This window comes from Accipiter gentilis, chromosome 24 (genome assembly GCF_929443795.1).
Source record: "Accipiter gentilis chromosome 24, bAccGen1.1, whole genome shotgun sequence".
Lineage (NCBI taxonomy): Eukaryota > Metazoa > Chordata > Aves > Accipitriformes > Accipitridae > Astur > Astur gentilis.
The window spans coordinates 13,806,529-13,828,298 of NC_064903.1; the positions used below are offsets into that span (position 1 = coordinate 13,806,529).

At 55.2% G+C, this 21,770-nt stretch overlaps 2 protein-coding genes across 10 annotated transcripts in view; both read right to left on the minus strand.

The window, feature by feature from the left end:
* Window positions 1-14,680, minus strand: part of NLGN3 (neuroligin 3) — a 42,587-nt gene extending 27,907 nt beyond the window's left edge. For all 3 annotated transcript variants that reach the window (XM_049827726.1, XM_049827725.1, XM_049827724.1), the window contains exon 1: window positions 14,592-14,680. The gene's annotated coding sequence lies outside the window, so the exon portion shown is untranslated. The remainder of the gene's footprint in view (window positions 1-14,591) is intronic.
* Window positions 14,681-19,110: 4,430 nt separating this feature from the next.
* MED12 (mediator complex subunit 12) overlaps window positions 19,111-21,770 on the minus strand; it is a 37,223-nt gene continuing 34,563 nt past the window's right edge. For all 7 annotated transcript variants that reach the window (XM_049827553.1, XM_049827552.1, XM_049827556.1 and 4 more), the window contains exons 43-44: window positions 21,581-21,662; window positions 19,111-19,548 (exon numbers count right to left, since the gene is read on the minus strand). In XM_049827553.1, the coding sequence (XP_049683510.1) occupies window positions 19,505-19,548; window positions 21,581-21,662 (126 nt within the window). In that variant the 3' untranslated portion in view covers window positions 19,111-19,504. The remainder of the gene's footprint in view (window positions 19,549-21,580; window positions 21,663-21,770) is intronic.

Consider the following 21,770-nt stretch of genomic DNA (forward strand, 5'->3'; position numbering starts at 1 on the left):
CCTCATATCAGACCCTTCATCAGGGTCTAGCCTCCTGCCTCTGAGCACCCAGGCTGACCCAACCCCAAGCTCATCACATTGATGCTGTGGCTCTATGTCCTGTGTGGTCCAGAGCCAGGACAGACTGGGACCTCAAACCACCTGGCTGGCACGGATGGATGATTCCTCCCTACAGCAAGTGGACAGGAGGTCCCATTGCACCGTCTGGCCACTCTCCCTTGTGCAGCTCTGCTCACCATCTGACCCCATTGTATCATGGTGAGAGGTGGCTGGGGGACAGTCCATGCATCCCAGCACAGACATGTACCCGGCAAACAGCATGAGAAACCACTGCCTCCTCTTCCCCAGGGCAAGCAAGCTCCAAACCTTTCCACCAGCCTGTGCTCCAGGACCTCAGGCTGATGCTCAGCTCTCAGGCAGCAGCACCTCCCAGCTGCCCTCCCTACCCTGCCAGCTGCTCTCCTCTGCCAGTGAGCAACCCCAGCTCTCATCAACCCCCCATCCCATACCACCTGGCCTGTGATGCTGCAGAAACTGCACAGGAAACCCTGGGGAGCACAGAAGCTGCAGCACAACTGGACTGACATGCTTGTGTCCATGTGTCCTGGCAGCTCCTGAAGAGCAGCCCCCTGCCAGTAGGTCTTGGCTTGCACCCTCTGATGCTTATGGCCTGGGTCAATGCTTGAGGGTACTACTACAGAACAAAGTTGGTGGTTACGTGCTATGGATTGTGCCCAGTGGGTCTTTCTGACCCACCCCAGGTTACACATCCATGCCACAGGCAGATGTTTCCTGCTTCCAAAGCACTGTGGAAGCAATTCCCAAGACTTCAGCTCCATCACAGAGCTGGTGCAGAGTAATAGATGGTTACCAGTGTCTCACAGTTACACTGATAGGGAACAAGTAGGGTTTCAGAAAGGGCTGCCCTGCTGCTGCCACTGCTCTGCTTTTCCATGAATGACCTAAATGACAGAACAGACTATGTTTTAAAATCTGCGCATGACACCCATTGCTTTGGAGGCCAGGATGGGAATTTGACACGCTCCAGACAGGCTGGGGAGAGGGCTGAGAGATGATGGGCAGAGCTGTAAGTCATTGGGAGGTAAAAATCTGCACAAACAGACCACAGAAGAAAAGACAGCAGCGTTTCTGCCGTAAGGGTCACAAGGGCTATGGGGGAGTACAAACTGAACGTGAGCCAGCACGTCATTGCCACAAAAAAAAAGGCAAATACAGTAGGATGTGTGAAAGGCCAGCTTATACAGACACGTGAAGTAATTACTTTGCTCTCCTTTCTGCTCATAAAGGCACATCAAGTAATTATACTGTTCTCCTCCAGATAACCAGTTCATTCCCCAAAAGATTTGGACCAACTGAGGGGCACCACAGGAGACCAGCAAGACCACCAAAAAGCCCTGGACAAAAGCCTGGAAGAGTGGGGCTAGTCTAGACAAGTCAGAGGATGCAGTTTTATAACATCTAAAGGCCACTGTAAAAAAGGTCGGAACAGTGTGACATTGAACTTCATGCTAAGTAGGAGACACATTCATATTAAGAAAGGAGAGTCAAGTGTACGCCATGAAAAGTTGAAGTGCCCCATGCACATCTGCAAAGGGTGCTACATGGCAGATGGATAGACCAAGTGTCCCCTTGGCATCCCCTCCAGCCCAGTTTCCTACACTTCTCTTCAACCCTGGCTGGCAGTTCTGTCCCTGCCCTTATTTGTTCAGCGTTTGTCACCACCTGGGCAAACTACAGCCACCTTGGCCATGAAGCCTTCAGCATTTAGGATTCTCTGACAGAGCAGAACACTTAGGAGGCTTCCCAGCACCGTGGAGCCCATCACATCTGTTCTCCACTCTGCAGAGGTCTCCCCCAAAGTCCAGTGTCCCCCATCTCACTCTCCTCCTAAAGGCACATCTGCAGCACCTCTGATATCTAGGCACCACAGTCACTCTGATGGGACAGAAGGAAAAACAGTCACAAACCTCACCCTTGTTTGCTTCAAGTGCAAGATACACCCCCGTGACTTGCCTTTCCTAACTTCTACCCACAGCACCACCAATATTTAAAGCAAGCTGAACGTCAGAAGCCTACGAGACACTCCACTGCACATCCTTTGCCCTGGGGAGAGGATGAGAGACCGCGTGAGAAGTGTCAGTTAAATTCCTCAATGCTGCAAGAACATATGTGGGACAGAAGCTCTTTGACAACTCCCAGACACGTGCCAAGATCCTCGACAGCTCCCATTCAGAACAGAGGAATGTTACCCAAAATCCCTAGAAACAGTTTCAAATGCCACTTCTGCTGTGGTGCCAATGGCCTCCTGCTGCAATATGGCCTGTCCCCATTTGCTCCATGGCCTTTAATGAGTCCTTCATGAAGGAGCCAAGCCTGCCTTCAGAAGGACACCAGGGGCAAAGCAGACCTTTACCTTGCCCACACTTCAGCCTTTCCAGACATTTTTGGTATTTGAATGCCAGCACACTGTTCGATGCCCAGCTCCAGAAGGCACACTACACAGCAGGTGAGATAGCCTGGCTCATTTCCAGCTCTTGTTTAGCATCAAAAGCTCCAAAAATGCAGGAGGTTTCTCAGGGTCACTGAGCCGAGACTGGCAATGCTGCTGAAGGACAGCCAGTGAGTGCTGCAGCAGGGACGGTGTTGGGGTCAGCACCCAATACTGCTGATGCAAGCAGAGGGCAGCTTCTATAGAGGACCCAAGGACAACCATGCTTGAAAGCCTGGGCTCTTTTGGAGTGGGCTATGTGCTCACCTTGAGCTGGTCTGGATTTTGACTGACCTTCCCACTCACTGCTTTCCAGGAGTCTGGTGGAAAGCTGAGGCAGGGCCACGTGGCACAGCCAGCAGCTGCTGTGTGAGCAAGAGGCTCTGCCGGCACAGATCCCTGGCAGTGAAAAGGAGAGCAGCAGCAGCCTCTTGGTGGGCTGCCGGGTTTCCATGTGGCTCAGGGATAGCTGGTGGAAGTAGGCCATTTAGTGCCACGTTCTGGATAGAAATAATCTGGATTATCTCATGTTACGGCTTCCCTGACCCCAGCATGAAGAAACGATGCAGCTTTTCTCTCCCTCACCTTGCTGCTTGCAGTTTCAATTTACAAATGCTTCCCTGCAGGGGCAGAGGTTAATGAGAACCACTGTCTAAACAGCAAGCACTGTGCCCTGGCCTTGGCATGGATCTACGCACACTTGCTGCCCAGCCAGAACAACTGGCAGCAAAGGAAGAGAGCCTGACCCTGCCTGGAAGATCAAAGAGCCCCAGAGGAGACTCCAGAAGGCCTTGCAACGGGGTCACCGCACACACTACAACAGCTGGAGTGGCATCGCTCTATCCCAGCCTGAACGTGCCTGGCCCGGCCTGGCAGGACCGACCACCATGGGGCGGTGCTTTGTGCTGTTCCCTGAAGATCGTGTGAGGGGGTGCAGGCTGCTCAGTGCCCCCAAGCCCTGCCAGCACGTTGATCCCTGCCTGCTTCGACCCCAGGGCAGGGGAGGGGGGACCGGCGCGTCCCCACCGCCGCCGCCGGGGCCGGGCGGGAGCTGTCCCTTCAGCACCGCGCCGCTCCCGCCGGCCCCTCCTGCGCCAGAAGAAGGAGTGGTGGTTCTTCTCCGAGCAGACCCACAGCCTAGCCCTGCAGCCCAGATCGTCTAAAAGGCACGGAGTACTTGCAGGAAAAGCGCTCGGTCTCTCTCGGGCTCCACTGGGCCGTTTGTCTGGCGGCTGGAGGAAAGGCTGGACGTGCAAGGATAGCTGCCGAGCAAACTGCATCACCTGGACTTGATGAGGGGCGACCTCATTGCTCTCTACAGCTTCCTGAGGAGGGGAGGTGGAGAGGGAGGTGCTGATCTCTTCTTCCTGGGATCCAGTGATAGGATGTGTGGGAATGGTTTGAAGCTGCACCAGGGGAGGTTTAGACTGGACCTTAGGAAGCATTTCTTTACCGAGAGGGTGGTCAAACACTGGAACAGGCTTCCTAGAGAGGTGGTTGATGCCCCACGGCTTTCAGTGTTTAAGAGGGTTTTGGAAAATGCCCATAATAAAATGCTTTAGCTTTTGGTCAGCCCTGAATTGGTCAGGCAGTTGGACTAAATGGTCATTGTAGGTCCCTTCCAACTGAAATATTCTATTCTAGAAGAAACAGCACTTCATAAATAAATGGCAGAATTACTCCAGCTCTCGCTTTGTGCGGGCAGGTGACTGACAATGCAAAAGTGCATCCACAGAACGCTGGAATTTCTAGACATCTATTCAGGAGCAAACTGACATACAATCTGCTTTCAGAAAGCCCTTGGCACCAGCACAAAGTTCATACCAAGACAACTTGCTTTCTCTCCAACACATCACAAACAAGCACCAGGCACCTACTTTAAGGCAATATAAGCTCACTCACAAATCAGAGATCAACAGTCTGCAGCTAGCGACTGGAGTGCAAATCTCACCCAGCAAAGAGCGAGCTGTCTGCACAAGCAGCGTTCCTCTCATTTCCTTCTCCACCTTTGGCGAGCCACGCGTTGACGTTATCCCAGCTGCTCATCACCATCCCCTTCACATCTGCCACAGTAATGGCTCCGAAGTCCTCTCCCAAACAACCACCTTGGAAACTACCATGGCTAGCAGAGGCTCCAGTTCTTAAGTTAACATGGATTATTATGACTGAACCACATTAGGAAGCAATTACACAAGAACAAGGCTCTTTTCAGAGCAACAAGCTTCTGAAACTCTAAGTCCAAACACGTTCATATTTTTTATGTTAGCAAAAGCAGGTTTGAAATTTAACAAAGAAAGGAGACTTCAGTGACCCGAAGAGGCTGGCTTGATGAAATGACACCCCCATTTCTGAAATGCCCCACACTAAGCAGCAATATGAAACCCCGCTGCTGATGGAACGTCCTTCCCCAAAACTCTCTCACACCCCAGTTCCGTAAGCTCCTTTCTGGACACCCAGCCATGCAAAGGACATGGACCTCCTCCAACCAACTGGGCCATGGGCAATTTGCACAAAGCCCTGTCCTACCCATACTACCACCTGTGCTAATAATGGGTCAAGGTGTCTCACACATGCTCCAAGGAAAGCTGAGAAAGCACCGGTGGCTGCATGCAGGCTGAGTGTGTGCACAGCCAATGCTTTCCATGGACTAGCATGGCCTGAAGGAGGCTCTATAAATGTAAGGAGGTGGGCTGGGCAGAGAGGAACCAACTGCAGCTTAAAATACAAAGACTTCCTGCAAATGTGACTAGAGAGGATGGGCAACAAACCCCAAGACTGCTTTGAAGGCGAACAGCTACACCAAAAACAAGTTGTCAGTGTTTCAATTTTACTGACTCAAAGCAGAGAGACAAACCCACTTAATCACAGGTTGTAATCCAGACCGTGGCTGTAAGAACCTCTGGTTTCAGTGGCAGAGCTGATTGTTTCCTTTACTGACACCTGCCCCAACCATCTATTTCTGCCTGACATCACTGCCACTGCTCTTTGTCAGCTGAGCAAAGTTCTGTGGGGCAGAATTGTAAACCAGGTCATGGAGGTGATGCAGGCTAAAGGTAATGAAACCCGGGGCAAAGAACAAAGATGAGGAAAACAGTTGGAGACAAACAGGGATGAACTTTACCATGGAAGCTGAAACACGACATAATTAGTCAGTTTTCCTGGGCAGAGATAAAGTTACAAGTTATCTGGCAGTGTACAAGCAGCAACTTCCTGCACCACCTGTTACCACCGTCTTGTACCATGGGACACCAACCCAGCCACCAAGTCCATGGAGCAGGGTGGGACTATGCAGACAGCAAATCCCTGTGCAAGAGGGGGTGTGGGCCATCCCGACAGAGCCACCCCTCCAGGGTCACAACGCAGGCAGCAGGGCCATGCATGCTCCCTCATGGTGCTAGAAAACCCAAACATTGCAGTCCAGCACCAAATCACTTCCTCACTGCAGGATCCTTGGTGGCAATGCTAAGGAAAGCTGTCCCAGGAGATGTCTGAGCTAGCATCACCTCCACTGTCCACACCACCTCCACCTTGTTACAATAGTCCCTAATTTCACATGAAACACCAGCCAGGCTCCATGCAGACCCACACAGCCAGAGCTCAAGATGTGGAGCTGTGCCACCCCATGACCCCTGGCTTCCCTGGCTTCCCACAGCTAGGAGAGCTGCAGGTCCCGTCCTGTGCCAGAGAGACACCCTGGCTGAACCCTAGCCCATCACCCTACTCAGAGAGGCAAGTGCTCCAGCACATCCTGCCTGACACAAGCTGCCGAGTTGTGTGTTAGTGCCAGTGGTCCTGACCAAAGACCAGACATGATTTTCTGACCATATTGCAAGAGTCAAGCTGGGGTCAGGGGACCAGTGCTCTCTCTGGCCAGCAAGGAACACCCAGACAGACTGATCATCCTGGCATCAACATGCTGTTGCCCCCTTCCAGGCCAGACAGCATCAGCAGCGACCCACTGCTGCATGACAGTGTGGCTTGCCTGGGGACATAGCCAGTCCCAGCAGCAGCCACCACTGAGGACCAGGGCACTGCTCAGTCCCAGTTCTGCCATGGCTGGCCTGGGTGACTCTGCTCCCCTCCTCACAGCACTGGCCTCTTCATCTGCAACAGAGGGCTGCTCTCTGCAAAGCACTCAGAGGTGGAAAACCAGGAAAGCTCTGGACTAGGGCAGGAGAAGGGGAGCTGTGACTACTGGTAGCAACACACATGGAAGACAGAGCATTGGCAAGTGCAAGCTGCGTTTGCTGACACTATAATGGCCATTCCCTCTGCTCCTGCCAGCAAGCGGGACTCACTGGAAATGACAGGAAAGGAAGATCTGAACGTGAAGGTGAGAAAATGCCAAAGCACCACAGACTCCTCTTCACAACACCCATCCTCCCCATCACCCAGGTTGCAAGCTGCTGGTGGCAGAGAGCACCAGGTCCCTCTCGCTTCCAGCTGTGCCGTGCCCCTCGCCTCCACAGGGCAGGGGACACCAGCCCTGGGGCAGCACCTCTTGGCAGGGCTCCTGCCGGCAGCCAGGGCTGCTCATCCAGAGCCAACATGACACAGCGTCAAGCAGCCACGTCCTGCAGCAGCCACTGCTCCTCTGAGGTGACGTCAGCCTCCGCAAGAGCTGGCAGGCAGGACATGCTGTGCATGCCGGCCGTGCTGCTCCCAGACACTGCCTGGCTCCAGCAGACACCGTGGCCTGTGTTCCTCACCAGCTACAGCTTATCTACAAATTGAATTTCACACTTGCATGCTCCAGAATAAGGCACAGGTGCTGGAGAAGCCACCCTCCCCCTCCACATCTGTCTTCCGCTTTGCTCCACCCTGCCGCCGAGCACCAGCACTGAGGATAATGGCTGGCGGCTGTGGAGATGCTCCTGGGCAAAGCTGGTGACCCTGCACACCCAGCCTTGGCTCACAGTGGAGCCGCCATGATGCTGATGGTGGCCTCCATGCTCAGGACAGCACCAGGGCAAGGGGAGCACTTGGGTCCCTGGCACAACAGCCACCCATACATGCTGCTAGCATGGCACAGCATCCAAAAATGCCCATCTGCAGCTGAATAACATAGAAGCCCATCTCAGAGTTACTGGTTTTCCCAGAAACCCTGAAGGCTTTCCCAGGAACTCTGGAAATGCACAGATTTGCTACATGCTCTAGTGAGCAACCTAAAGAGTTCATATAGGAGTCACGGCCAGAGATCGCTATCATCACAGGTTGTACATATAGCTGGCAGCCCAGACAGATGCAGTGTCAGTTACCTTGGAAGGACCTCAAGCAGTTAGATGGTCCAGCCCAAGCCCACAACAGCCTCTACTCAACTAAGGCAAGCAGCTTCCTCAAGCAGGGAAGCTTGCCCTCAGCAAGAACCATCATCCATTCACATTCCGAAACCAAAACCAAAGCTGATGTGACTGGAGGGTCAGTCTGCAGCCAGGGCAGCTCTGCAAAGTCCAACTCTTGCTCATGCAACCAGGGCTGGCTAAGGACTGGAGGCCAGGCAAGCCAGCAGCTAGGAGGGAAGCCTGTTCAAATTTAATCCAAAATGTGTTTTCTATTTTCCCTTGTAGCTTTCTCCTCCCATATTTTCTATCTTCAAGCATAAAAAAAGCAGAAAGCCTAAAACCTCTGGCAAAAAATCCTTTAATGTGTTTTACTGTAAAGGCTGCCTAGTGTTAAGAAATAAGCTGGACCAGAGCAAATCAGGCAGCCTGGGGATGCCCTGCCTCTCCACAGGGAGCAGACCAGGATGAAGCAGGACATACAGGCAGGCTGCAAGGACCAGCAATGCCAAGGAAAGGCAACCTCCAGTGCCAAGAAGGCTCTCATGCTCCCTGCTCAGAGGTCCCCGAGCACAGCTCTGCCTCAACAGATGCCCACTTTGAAGCATTGCTCCCAGTGGACATGGGAGGAGGTTTTTGTTACAAAAAGCAGGTAACCACTTGGCTCCTCTTAAGGTCATAAGCATCAAAGTACAGCAGCTCCCTACCCAAGTCTGCAACCTCAGATCCTCATCAAGAGAGCCCAGCAGCAACAGACACTAAATGGTGATGAGACAGAAACAGAGATAATTTCTGTCTTGAGGCACAGGATTTGTCCCCTTATGGCTGCTAGCCAAGGGCAGATTTCAGTTTTGTGGTTCCAAGGACACCATTGTGCTGGCTGGATAATTCCATCAGCCCTTGTGGACAGAGTCCTCCTAGAAGTCATGAGGATGGGAAACAGCGTCCTCTTCATGAGCTTCAACTTTACTTGGCGTCATCCTGCTGTGCCGCACCCAAAGCCCACTGGGGACCGCTAGATCCCCAGCTCATCCCTGCCTCCTCCTCTCCAAGTCCACTTCTCCCACAAGAAGCAAACCTCTCCCAAGCTAAGCCTCATACCTCCCTTCTGTCCTTGCATGTCTCTGAACTGTTCAAGGAGCTGGGGGACAGCCTTCTGGCACCCCATGTACACTGACGTAAGGCTGAACTGGACCCTCACTGGTAGCAGGACATGAGTCTTTTCTCATCTGGGCATAAAACCAGGAACAAAACTGAGACTGATGTTTCTTGATGTGCATGAGAACAGAGCCAGGGGACTGGAGGTGGGGGAGATGAAGATCAGATCCCCGGTGATCCCATAGTGCCCACCACATGCAGCAAGTACCAGGGAACTGGGACAATGCCAGGATGAGACTCCAGCTCTGCTGCCAGCGTGTTGGGTGGGTGTCCCTATGCCCATGGAACCAGAGGAAGCAGAACTGCCAGGTAACGCAGGAGGGAAGGGATATTGCCATCCATTTGCAAACCAACTGAATTAACTGTTCAGTGGACAAAAGTCCACCAGAAGTCTCCAGCAAAGGGTCCTGTGATGCTGAGGCAGAGGATTGGCGCTTAGCCCAGGTCCCACCTCTCCCACCAGCTGCACCTCCATCATGTGGGGAGAGCATCCCACACTCTCAGCGAGGAAGCGGGACTGAGCACGCATCTGTCACCCTGTGCCAAGCAAAGTAACACAGAGCTGAATGGGGATAAACCCATGCTTCCTTACCAAAGCCCAGCACTCCGTCTTGGCTCCACCCTCCCTGGTAGGCACAATGTTATGAAAACAACAGCTCAGACCAAGGGTCCACCTTGCCCTATGTACTTTTTTGCCAGTAGTCAGAAGCAGAAGCAATTTGCAGCTCAGCAGCTGCCCAAGTCAGAGATGGATCTGGGTGTATTTATTGGTTCTGGGAGAACCTCTTATCCTTCTTGAATTCATCCTGTTTCTCCTGGAACCAATATAAGGTTTTACTGTTCACGACTCCTTGTTCTGAGGACTTCTACAGTTTCATAGCACGTCTGTGAGAGGCAATGTCTCTCCTGTTTGGCACCTCCTGCTAGCTTCGTTTGATGTGACCTCGTACTTGCATGGAAAGAAACAGTGAACAGTTAACCTCTATCCCTTCTCTCCTGGCCTCCTGTAGACACATCTTATCCATCTTCTGTTGTTTCTTTTCCAGTCTGAAGAACCCTGCGTTATTTAGCCATTTTTTGCACAAAGGCTGTCAGACCTCTGACCATTCCTGCTGCAACTTCCAGGCATTTGACTGACAATGATCTCAACACCCATACATCTCTTCTGACCTCCCCTGGGCAGCTCTAGGGACAAAGACATAGAGCAACTCCTGCTCCCTCCTCCTGCATCACTGTCCCATGATTCCTCAAGTTGCACAGCAGTGCTTAGAGTCATGTAAGGGAGGAGGAAAGATGTGAAGACAGCCAGACTCACAGACTCACCTCCACAACTCCTTTAGCACTGGGTGCCAGCACCAGGAGATGGACATGGCCACCTCCATGGTGAGTGGCATGCAGACGCTTTGGCCACGCTGCAGACTTGGGCTTCCTCTCCCACTCCTTTAGAGTAGCCGCTAATGAGTGCCTGATGAATGCAAAGTCCCTGCAGCCCCTGATCACCACGCCAAAGGGGATTCTCAGCAGTCCCCTGCCCAAGCCCATCTCAAAGGCCTTCCTGACCAGCCTCTGCCAACCATCCTCGCCCTCAGAGAGCCACAGCAGCCCAGGCCCAGACTCAAGGGCTTGCACACAGTACGAGCCCTGTAACACACTCTGTCTGCAACCTTTCCCAAACTTTGCCACCTGCTCTGCTGGCATGGCCAAAGCATCTGGCCACCAGGCAACGCTTCAGCTCTGCTTGCCAGGCACCTTGCAGGATAGACTCACACTGAGATGCAGTTTGAAAGTAACAGATGCTACTCCACTGTTCTGCATTTTGCAGCGTCAGGAACAAGACTTCTTTACCAACAATCCCCTGAGCTCCTTGCCAAGGCAGTCTCAGCCCAAACAGTGCTCCCCGGCACAAAGTCTTGCTCACAGACAAGCTGCTATGCCCCATGCCACGTGCCTGCCCTGCTGCTGGACATAGTAAAAGGAGTATATTGCAAGGGCAGAGTTCCCCACACAACTGCAAGACTAAGCAGCAACACAGGTTTCATCATGGACTGTGATACCACATTACTACTGAACCCAGACAAGCCTCCAAACAAACAGCATGTATCCTCCTAACCGGGGAAAACTTCCAGGAAGCGCACGCACCAGACAGGACCTGGCAGTTGCAGCCAGAAGCCCCTGTGTCTTTCCACCGCTCCCGCTTCATCCCCATTTCCCCTCAGTCAGACTCACTCTGGGGCTTGAATGATGTGGGTTCAAACTGCCAACTCTGGCAATTGCAGGACCTTTTATTCATTCCCCTCACATGCGTTGTGGAATCCTGCTGAGGCCAGCAGCACACAGGGATGGTCACAGCCTGCTCCCTGCCCCCAGCTCTGGGGAGCATCACATTAGGAGACCACCAGAACATTTAGTCCATCATGCAGCACCACTCAGCTCTGCCACAGTCCTCAAAGCCAGCTCTTCTCGAGTACCCTGGTACCAGAATCCACCCTGCCTCCTTCTGCTGACGTGCCCCTGCCAGCTGGCTGAGACCAACTCCCCCTGTGCTGACCCAAGACCCGTGCATGCCCCTGGCATGCCAGACCCTGATTAAGAAGCATCTTCTGAAACGCTCTGTCAGCAGCAGCCAATAACCACAGACCATGAGGGGAGGAATCCCTGTCTGGGATCCCACGGGGAGTAAATAACTGTCCCATCCCAGTGGCACTGAAAGCCCTAAGGACGGAGCCAAGCTGTCCCTGCCCCATCCTGTCTGCACTTGGTGCACAGTCCCAGGACGGCAGATACTCAGCCCCTCTGTGCACTGCTGTGAAATTTCACCGGTTCCTCTGTGGCTCCTCCACAGCATGTGCCCAGACACATGCTTCATGTCCCCATCCCTACTGCTTCCCATCATCCTTCCACCCTCCTCCTGTTACTGGATTCTTCCAGCTACCACCAGTGCAGCATGGACACCCCACACCAGTCTGTCCCAGGACACAATTGCTCCTGGATAACCAAAAGAGCTTCTCTTCTCCCCCCTCACTGCATAGAAGTAGCTCCTAGTGGGAAGGATATGGGAAGATGGCAGCAAACTGCTTGGGAGGCAGCAGAACTGCTGTGGCTGGGGAGGTTTAGGAGCTGGCTGAGCTGATGCTGCTCAGCAATAGTTCAGATGGAGCTTAGAGACTTGATGACCTCGAGGTCCCTCCCATACCTGCTGTCCTAAAATTCCTCCTCCCTTGGCACAAAACTAAGGCCAGTGTGGACCTCCCAAAGCATTTTGGCAGTCACTATCTCCTTGCTCTCGCTCACAGACTTAATGTGATCCTAGCCAAAAGGCACCTGGAGCTGGTCCTTGTCTGTGTTGGACCTGAGCACCCAGAGTGGACCCCACAGAGAGCCAGGAGAGACACAGCCACCACAGCTAGAGCCTCAGCACAGCACTCTGCCAATTCTCATGCTGCCTTCTGAAGCCTTGGCAGCCCCCTGCCCATGGGCAAGGCACTGCCAGCCTGTGCAGCAGCTCTGCTCATGACTCTTAGGCTCTGCCTGCCCTCACTGTCTTGCTCTTGAACACCTTCACTCCAGCCCTTTGGGAGAAGGGTGTCTACACAAGGTCTGGGAAGGAGACAGACCCAGATGTAAGGTCTAGGGCAACACCCTTGGCATGGGCTCAACCTTCCTCTCCAATAACACTGCCCTAGATGCACATTGTGTGTTGAATATGGGCAGTTGGAGGCTGTGTGAGGCAGTAGCGTGCAGACCCTGCCAAGATGGGTACTGCAACTCCATTTCCTCGGCACATCGCTGCACAGGGCCCACACGCCCAGGTCTGAAGGCTGCCCTGTGTCTCAGCAGCTTTCGCTTGTGCCCTGGTGCTCTGGAGGTTGAGAGCTGCATGTTTGCAGGTGTCCAACCAAACTCCACATCCCGACTGCACATGTAACCATGGCAACTGCACATGCGAGTGGCAAAGCCTAGAGCTGGGCTAACTGCAAATGCAAATGAAGCAAACACATGCACAATGCTAAAAGTGTGACCTCTAAATGTCAGTCTTTAACCATTTTGCAGACACCAGCTCTGGTGGTGGTCACCTGCAATGTGTGGAGCAGGAGGAAATCTGCTCCAACGGGGACCTTGGGGCGCCCAGCCCTGTGCCAGGGGTTGGCACAGGTGCTCTAGTGCAGAGCAAGGAGAATAGATGGCACAAGCGTTTGCCAGCGCTAAGAGTGACCCCTGACTTGGCAACCTGCAGGTCCATCTCTAGGGATGTATCCACCCCTTACCCAGCTAGCAGATGCCTCTGATTCCACAAAGCACCCCAGTTTCCAGAGGAAGGAGGGGCCCACCAGGCTGACAAGAAGCACAACCAGCACAGGGGCTCACAGGGAGCTGGCTGTCAGCTGTCTTGCTGCACCTACACATGCCCAGCCATGGGGGCACCTCCAGCCCCTCTGCCATTGCCTGGGGTCGAGCTGGCAGCAGCATTGGATGAAGCACCCTCAAAGGACGGAAGGAAAATCCCAGCATCCTGGGGACTTCATCCAGAGCCACCTCCCCAAGGGAGGTCCATGGCCTTGGGAAGGGCTGCCAGCGGAGGCACCAGGAGGCGTCACCATTTGGGATAGCACAGTCCAGAAAGAGACTGGCTGGGCAAAGGCCTCACGTTCCTCATCGCTTCTCTCCCTCACTGCTGACAGCGCCAGATGTGGACAGACCCCAGCACCCACCATCACCCACCACACCTGTCCTGCCCAGCGGCTTCAAGCGTGACAGAGCCAAGCTCAGGCGAAGGGCGCTGACTCCAGCCACAGTCCGCATCGGTGGAGCCACCAGCAACCCCTGCGCCATGTGCCTGACCCACCACCCCCCTCAGGGACGAGCATGGCCAGCCCGAGAGCCCCTGTTTGATACGGAGCCTGCCTCCGCCCTGGCCCCCTGCCCAAGAGAGAGACAGGGAATGCCCTTTCGATCTAGGAGTCCATGTCTAACGTCATTCCCCACGCTATGTCAAATAAACCGAGCCAAGGGGATCTCCTGCCTGCCCTTGACCTGGGGATGCTCACGCCAGCAGCTTCGTGCCAGGCGGCACTGGGCACATCCCTGCACCCCAAATAACCGACCCCACCTGCACCGGCAACCCCAGCCCCGGGGAGGGTCCCAGTCCCTGGGGCGGGAGCGCCTGAGCCGGGACAGCCCCTGCTCCCTGCTGGGCCCGACGGGCTGAGCCGAGGGGAACGGGGCCAACCGGGCGGCCCCGGGCCGGGGATGCGGGCGGGGGCCGCGCAGCTGAGACGGGCGCACAATCCCCCCTTTCAGCCCGTCGCCATGGCAACCCGCCGGCTCGCCGCGGCCGCTCATCCGGCCCCGTTAACCCCCACCGTTACCCGCCGCCGCCGCGCTCGGCCCCACCCGTTAACCCCTGCCGCGCCCCGCCCCGATGCCCGGCCCGGCCCCGGACGCCCTACCCCGGGACCGGGACCGCGACCGCGACCGGGACCGGGACCGGCCCGCGGCCATCCCCGCCCCGGGCACCCCATCACCGCCGCGGCGGCCGGCCCCAGCCCCGCGCCGTGGGGCCGGTCCGATCCCGCCCGGCCGCCCTCCCCAGCAAAAGCCAGGCCGCGCCGGGCCGGGCCGGGCGGGGCCGGGCGGGGCGCACTCACCGTCGGGGGCGGTGGCGCGGCTGGGCCATGCCGGTGGCGGCAGCGGCTGCTCCGCGCCCTGCGCTCCGCTCAGTCCGGCCCGACCCCGCACCGGGAGCGCGCGGCGCGTGCACGGCGGGGGCGGGCGGGGGAGGGGCCGTACCGCAACACCCCTTCGCTGCCGCCGGCACCGCCGCCCGGTACCTGTCCCCATCAGTGCTATCGGGCATCCCACGGCCCCGCCGCTGCGCTGGCCGGGCCCGGTACCGCATGCCCCGGCATCTGCACCTCCCTGGGTACTGCACCGAGGGGGTGTCGCACCCGCCAGGCGCGGCGCAGCCCTGTACCGCGCCCGCTGGGTACCACTGACCGCACCTGCACCCCCGGTAACCCCCACGGCCCCTGGAACCCTACCCTGTGCACGGCACCGGCACTGCCCAGCTACCGGTCGCGGCGGGGGGGGGGGGGAGGGGAGGGGGCGGTAACCCCCACCGTCCCGAGCGGGACACCTGCACACGGTGGGGCACCCCGCACCACCCCAGCAAAGGACCCCCATCTGTGGGGGCATCCCCGCACCACCCCAAGCACCCCTGCACTGCCCTGTGATTCTGCATCCATCCTGGGCATCCAGAATCCTGCCCCACTGCACCCTGTACCTGCCCCAGCCACTCTGCATGGGTTCCCTTTACCCCCACCCCCCCCCCATAGCCCTGAGCTGTGCTGCCCTGGCACGTCCCACAGCAGCCTTCCAGCCCTGGCATCTTTCCCTGGGGCCAGGGCAGCAGCCCCTGCCTGCCCCACTGCTCCTCAGCACCCAGCTAGTCCCGGGAGGATGCCCCATTCCAGCCTCAGCCCTGGGGCCAGGCACAGCCCTACCACCCATCCACCCCCCTGCCATGCACCGGGCTGTAGGCTCAGCGGCCACAGCCCTACAGGCCCCAGCAGCACCGTGCGGCAAGACCCAGCACCTCTGTCACTCCCCTTTCCTCCTGGCATGCTGGTTCCCAGCGTAGGGATATCTTCCCCTCCCACGCATGGCCTCCTGGCAGGAGCCGCCTCTCCTCCAGCCTGCCTCTGCCCGTGGCAGGGCTACTTCTCCGTTTCAGTCCTGCCTGATGGGATTACAGAAATCATTTGAAACAAGGTATGGATTTGTGTTCTCCTCGATGTGTCTCGTCTCTACATCTCTCTGCAATAACCAAGGCAGTATCAGCTGCGATGCCTGATCAAAGAGGAGGACGTGCAGTTACCAGCGGACACCTCTATGCTTTCCAATCCAGGCAAGGAGAGCTGGGCTCTACTTCCCTCCTGCTGCCAGAGCTGCAACCCAAACTCTACCCAGGCTCTGCAGAGCAGCCACTGCTTCCCAATTAAGATGCTTGTGTGGCAGCATGCAAAGGGCAAGCATTTATTTTGGCTCTCCTGCATGCCACCGGCATATACACAGAGCAGGTCAGAGCTTTCCTGCCCCTCCTGCCCCACTCCCTCTCCAAGTGACTGCTCACTGGTGGTTGGCAGCTTGATCGATTTTGTTGCCGGCCTGTTATACGCAGGGTGAGCTGTATGCTGCCACCCCGTACACCCTTGAGCAGACAATGGGGTCCAGCACCCCATGGGATGGATGCACAACCCTGCCCAGTGCCCACCAGGGTTCATCAACCCTAAGAAGCATCCTGAAGGGGCCCCTGGACCAGTACCTGGCTGCCCCGCAGCAGGCAGGGCTCCAGCCATGGCTCCCTGTATCCTGCTGCCTGGCAAAACCTGCCCAGGATGGGATCACAGTGCACAGCTGCAGTGGTGCCTCATGGCCCGCTCCCCACCACGGGCACTGCACAGGGAGGGTTGGTACTTGCAGAGCTGCTCCACTCCCAGCTTCAGATCGATTTTCTTGCACAACACCAGTTCTGATGGTGCCTGACAAGCCACCCATGCCAGGCTGTTGGGTGGGGTGAGTGTGTGGGGCATGACCTGCTCCTGCCCACCCATCACCCCACCGTGTCAAGCCTTGTACAGCCTCAGGCTTTCTCCCCATTTACTGGGCACACACCATGCAGCATCACCTGCACACGCCTCCTGTGGACCCAGCCCAGGCAGCCCTTGGGGCTGGCCCCTGGCCCCAGGAAGCCCAGCATCAAACACACACACCCCACCCTGGACCAGCAGCCACAGCAGGGCAGCCGCATGTGTTACTCAATGGGCAGCATGTAGTAAAATCTCCTCGGTCGCCTCTGGCTCTGTCACAAGCAGCATTTAGCCACGACTCAGAGAAGGAGCAGAAGGACTGGAAGCTGTCAGACCTGCTTAAAACCGCCGCAGCTCAGTGCTAACATGCAGCACAGCAGCAGTGGCTGCAAGGCACGCAGCCAGGCTGGGCAGAGCGCAGCTCCCCAGACAGGCCCCATGCCATGACCAGGTCTTGCCCCAGTCCCCACAGCCCCCCGCAGCCTCCTGCACCCGCTGGAAATCTCCGGGCTGCCAGAGGGTCTTGGACAGTGGCAGCCCTGGGTCTGTCACCACAATGGAGTTCTGGAGTCCTGCTCATCATACACAGACCTGACCTGCCAAGTATCCAGCATGGCTGGGGGGAGTCTTTTATGGGAGGAAAGAGTAGGGGCAGCCCTGTTGCTGGGCCATGCAATAAAGCAGGGTCCCCTGGCAGCAGGGAACTGGCCCCAGGGAGGGACATGTCCTTCCCTTTCCCCCAGTGAGGCAGCGTGGTCCCTGGGGCGCTTTCACCAGATCACTGGGGCCCTGAAGGGCACAAAGCAGGTCAGCACCCGATTCCGTGCTCTCCTCCAGCAGCACCCTGCTCTGCCACAGCTGCCGTGCAAACGGCAACTCACTGCACCCCCGCGCAGAGCCGCCCTGCCTTCTGCCACACCGCTCCAGCGCCGGCTGCTGCAGAGAGCCGCCCTCCCTCCCACCTCCAGCACGGCAGCAATGCAGAAAGCAGCATCCAAGATGCTGCTTGGCGCAGGCTCAGCTGCCTGCCAGGGCCGGCAGAGGAGGGGGCTGTCAGCCACGGCTGCACATGCTAGGAAGAGGGGCTTGTTCTGCCCAGAGACAGTGCCCAGTTCTCCCACGCTGTGGCTCTGCTGGCCGTGGGGCACTCCCTGCCCGCACCCCAGGCAGGATAGGGGGGGAAGCACAGCCCTCCAGCCCCAGCCATGGGTCCCACAGAGCAGGGGTTAACTGACACAGCCACAGCCGTGAGCAGGGCTTCCACCTCTGGGGTCACCCACTACAGGCTATAGGCAAGCAGAGCCCCTGACACAGACTTCCCCTGGGGCATGAGGGGAGGAGGGGGGCCTAGCAGCCAGTCCAAGGCTGCTCCTCCCTACACTCATGGAAGGGCACAAGCAGGGATGCACACATATCTGTCCTCATTAATGAGGGTGTCCATCTCCATCAGGCCTGGCCAGCAATGCCTTCCAACCCACCTGCAACAACACAGCCTGGCACAGGTGCAAGGGCAGTGCAGTTTGGAGATGAGCAGGGCACAGGGTGCCAGGGAGCCCACACAGCTGTGCCTGAGAGCAGCCACCAGCCTGCTCCCAGGGAGGCAAGGGCTCAGCTCCAGTTCTTGGGGCAGCGGGCACAGGAACATCAGCCAGCACATGGGGCACTGCCCTGAGTCACCAACATCCCTCACAGTAGTCTGAGCACAGCTGAGAGCTAAAGCCCCAACATCCCTCCTTCTCTCTACTCCCTAAGCTTGCCTTCTTGCCATGGCCTACCCTACAGAACTGTTTATTTGCCCTTAGATTAAGATCAAGTGCAGCTCTTCCATGAGTCCATTGTGAGCCTCACCACATCCCACACCGATGGGAGAGAAGGAAGACATGGGTCAAGAAAAAGCTACCAGAGGGACCACAGGCCAAATGGTCCACAAGCAAATTGCTGAGGAAGAACCAAAGAGAAAAGAAAGGTGCTGGTGATGGCAGTTTCTAGGTTCAACAGACTGCAAGAATGCAGAGCACCAAGCTAAAGCAGCCTGCTACACAGAGAGATGAGACTCCTAGCATTAGCCAGGTGAAAAGTTGAGAATGCAGCACATTACCCATCCAGTGAAAGCACTGTGGCTGTCATGAAGGAGCTAGCAGAGGAGCCTCGGTGCTTATCAGCAAAACCATGCTGTGATGAGAAGTGCACTCAGTCTGCAGCTCCTCCTAGACTGCAGAGGTACTAGCTTAAGCATCTCAGTAACTGCTGTGGCTGGGAAGCTGGGCTTGTTAGGGCTCAAAATTACCCTCCAATATAACTCCCTCTTGCTTTATACCTCTGTCCTGGTGGAACATGCCACAGACTATTAGTAAAGCTCTTAATCAACATACAAATCCTACAGCTTGTACAAACTCTTGCAAGCATGTGAACACCAGCTCATGAAACAAACAGGGAAGGGGGTCTTTCTTTCCCAAACCAAATTGTTTAGCCGTTCACAAAAGCTCTACTGAGAAAGAGAGAAAGACCATGTATATAGGTGCTGCTGGGCTGTACTGGGAGGAGCACTGAGGAGGAAATACAGGCTCTGAATACACACTCCTTTTGCAAAGTAAGCTCTCTGTATTCATCCAAGAATGTCTGCAGTATGGGGTTCATCTGGTATAAATAAAGTACAAAATTTTACAATGTCTTAATCATTATTTTAACAAAATACTAAAAACTGAGTAAAAACTGAAACCAAAGTGGGAAGGGAGACTATCAGCCACAAGGGATCTCCATAAACATTTGTAGAAATTGGATAATAAAAACACTTTCTCTGTACAATAAAACCATCCTCCTGGCATCTCCCTGTGAGACGGGCAGCAGCAGCACTGGGAGCACAGGCCCAGAGACAGACGTTGGGGGCAGCCCCAGTTTGTGGGTCAGGCTGAAGAGGCTGTATCCAGTCCACAGTGATGTCTCCCTCCTGAATGAGGCTGAAGTGCCACAGATCAGTAGCGTCCAAACGGGTTGTTGTTCTGCTGTGTCTGTGTATCTGTTGAGGTCAAAACAGAGTTAGACAGTCACAAGGTCTGGTTCAGAAAAAGAGATCCCTCTTCCCACATCACCAGTACAGTATGAGGACTGTGTCACAGGCTGTGAGAAAAAAAAATAACCTTTATGGCACTCCCTGCTCTGGTCATTTGTCTGAGCCTTTAGGCAGCAGCACAGTCAGGACCCCACATTCTTTGAGGAAGACAGGTATGTGCCAGTCCCGATCCTGAAGCTTCTCCAGAGGAGGTCTCTCCATCACTCGTGGTGGAACTAGTGCACCATAACAAAGCCCTGAAAGGTGGCAGCTAGCTGGGAGGATGACTTTATGGATGAATTATTTCCGATTTTGAAAGAAAATCAGCCCTATAAGACTGCACAACACCTGCAGCCATACAAGCTGCTCAGACAGCTAGTATCAAACACTCATCCTGAGGCACACCCAGAAACCAGAGTTAGTGAAGGTTTCAAACTACCCTGGCTCCCTGTCACTATCTCAGTACAAATGAAGGACATGCCCAAAGGACTTCCAGATGGCACAAAAAGGGCAGGAAACATGGTAAAGATATATTCAAGAACCTTATGAACTTCCAAACTGCTGGGACTGATGTTTTGTGATATACAGTGCTCAGAGTAGACTTGGGTACTGTCTGATTAATAGAATTCTGTAGTTTTTTTCCTGAAACCCCATCAGCATGTTTGAACCCAAGTCAGACTAAGTAAAAGGAGACCAGTGTAACCTGGCTAGCCTGCTCTTCTTCTCAACTCTGCTGCACAACAGCACATTCAGGGATAACCTGGAGCCTCCTAAAGCAGCCTATCCTGGACCCAAAGTATTCTTGTCTCCCTCCCACAGGTTGTTCTTGGTTTATGTCCTGCTTTCCACTCCATGCCAGGCAGTACAAATAGGAACTCCAGATGGTGCCTGGTGGAACTGATGCAAACCCAATGAGGGAGCATGGAAGCTGCACGCTGACACATGGCTGCATTGGACCCACGTATCTGTTCCACATAAAACAGCTCCATTTGCTGTACAGACAAGATACAAAAATATGGCTTTCTGCTATATTCAGATTCTTATATGAGGTCTTCCTATGCTTGAATGTCCTGGCTGGGATCCTTGCACAGGCTTGTGGTTTGTGAATCAGGCTAGTGGGAAATTTAGCACATTAAAACTCCTGGTTTGGGGAGGTTTTTTTGGTCACAAGGACTAAGAATTTTCCATCAGGGAACAGGTATAAGCACAGTTTCCAAGCGCCCACTCCACACATTATTACATCTAGCACAGTCTCATGCTTAACGCACTGCAAAAAACCCCTGTGCAGTCCATTTCTGGGCATTTTCATAGCATGTCTGTCATTTTTATGGCAGAAAAGCCAGTGAGGTGACAGTAAAACAGCAGGCCATTCAGAAAGGAACAGCACAGACTCTGGGTTCTGTTTCTAGATCTCCCAGCCAGTAGTTCAGTGCAGATTATAGGAATACAGTGCCAGATGAAACACCACCTATACCATTACCCGGTCTGTGACAGCAGCCACAGAAGCCCACAAAACGCCACAAACACAGCAAGCGTGCAGCAACACTTCCCAGAGTACCCTCCCTGCCTCCAAGAAGTCTTGCCCTGATCACAGGACGACAGTATCTCTGGGTTATCCACCAAGCGAGTGCCCCAGGATTACAGCCTTCTTGTTCACCTCAGAGGTCATCTGCAGCAGAGGAAATACCTCTGAATGCTTTAAAGTTTCAGACTGCATCCTTTCAGGAAAGCTGCATGGCAGCCCCTACAAAGTCTCAGCTCCCTTGCCCCTCTGCAGGCAGCAGAAGGAAGGTCTGGAAAGTTGCTCACAAGCTGGCAAACTCTGCCTGCCCTGCTGCTGTGTCCCCTTGGGCCAGGAGCTCCAAGTCCTGATGCCACCTCCCTGCCAGCACTATTTATGGTCTCAGTCTGGTTTGGCCTTGCTTCTCTACACCAGGGTACCTGCAACAGAAAATGGTGGGGAGGAGACTAGGGACAGGATCAAGAACATTAAGCTTACTAGAAAGCTGTTGCTGAAGCTGTCGAACCAGAGCAGCTGTTTGCTGCTGCTGCTGTGTCTGCTGAAGGCCCTGGCGCTGGAACTGCAAAGACAGAAACGTAGTTATAGCCACACCACCTGGCTGGCAGCCTCGGCATTCACACAAGTCCTGGGAAGCGCAGGGGATGGAGAAGGGGGGGATGCAGGTGGA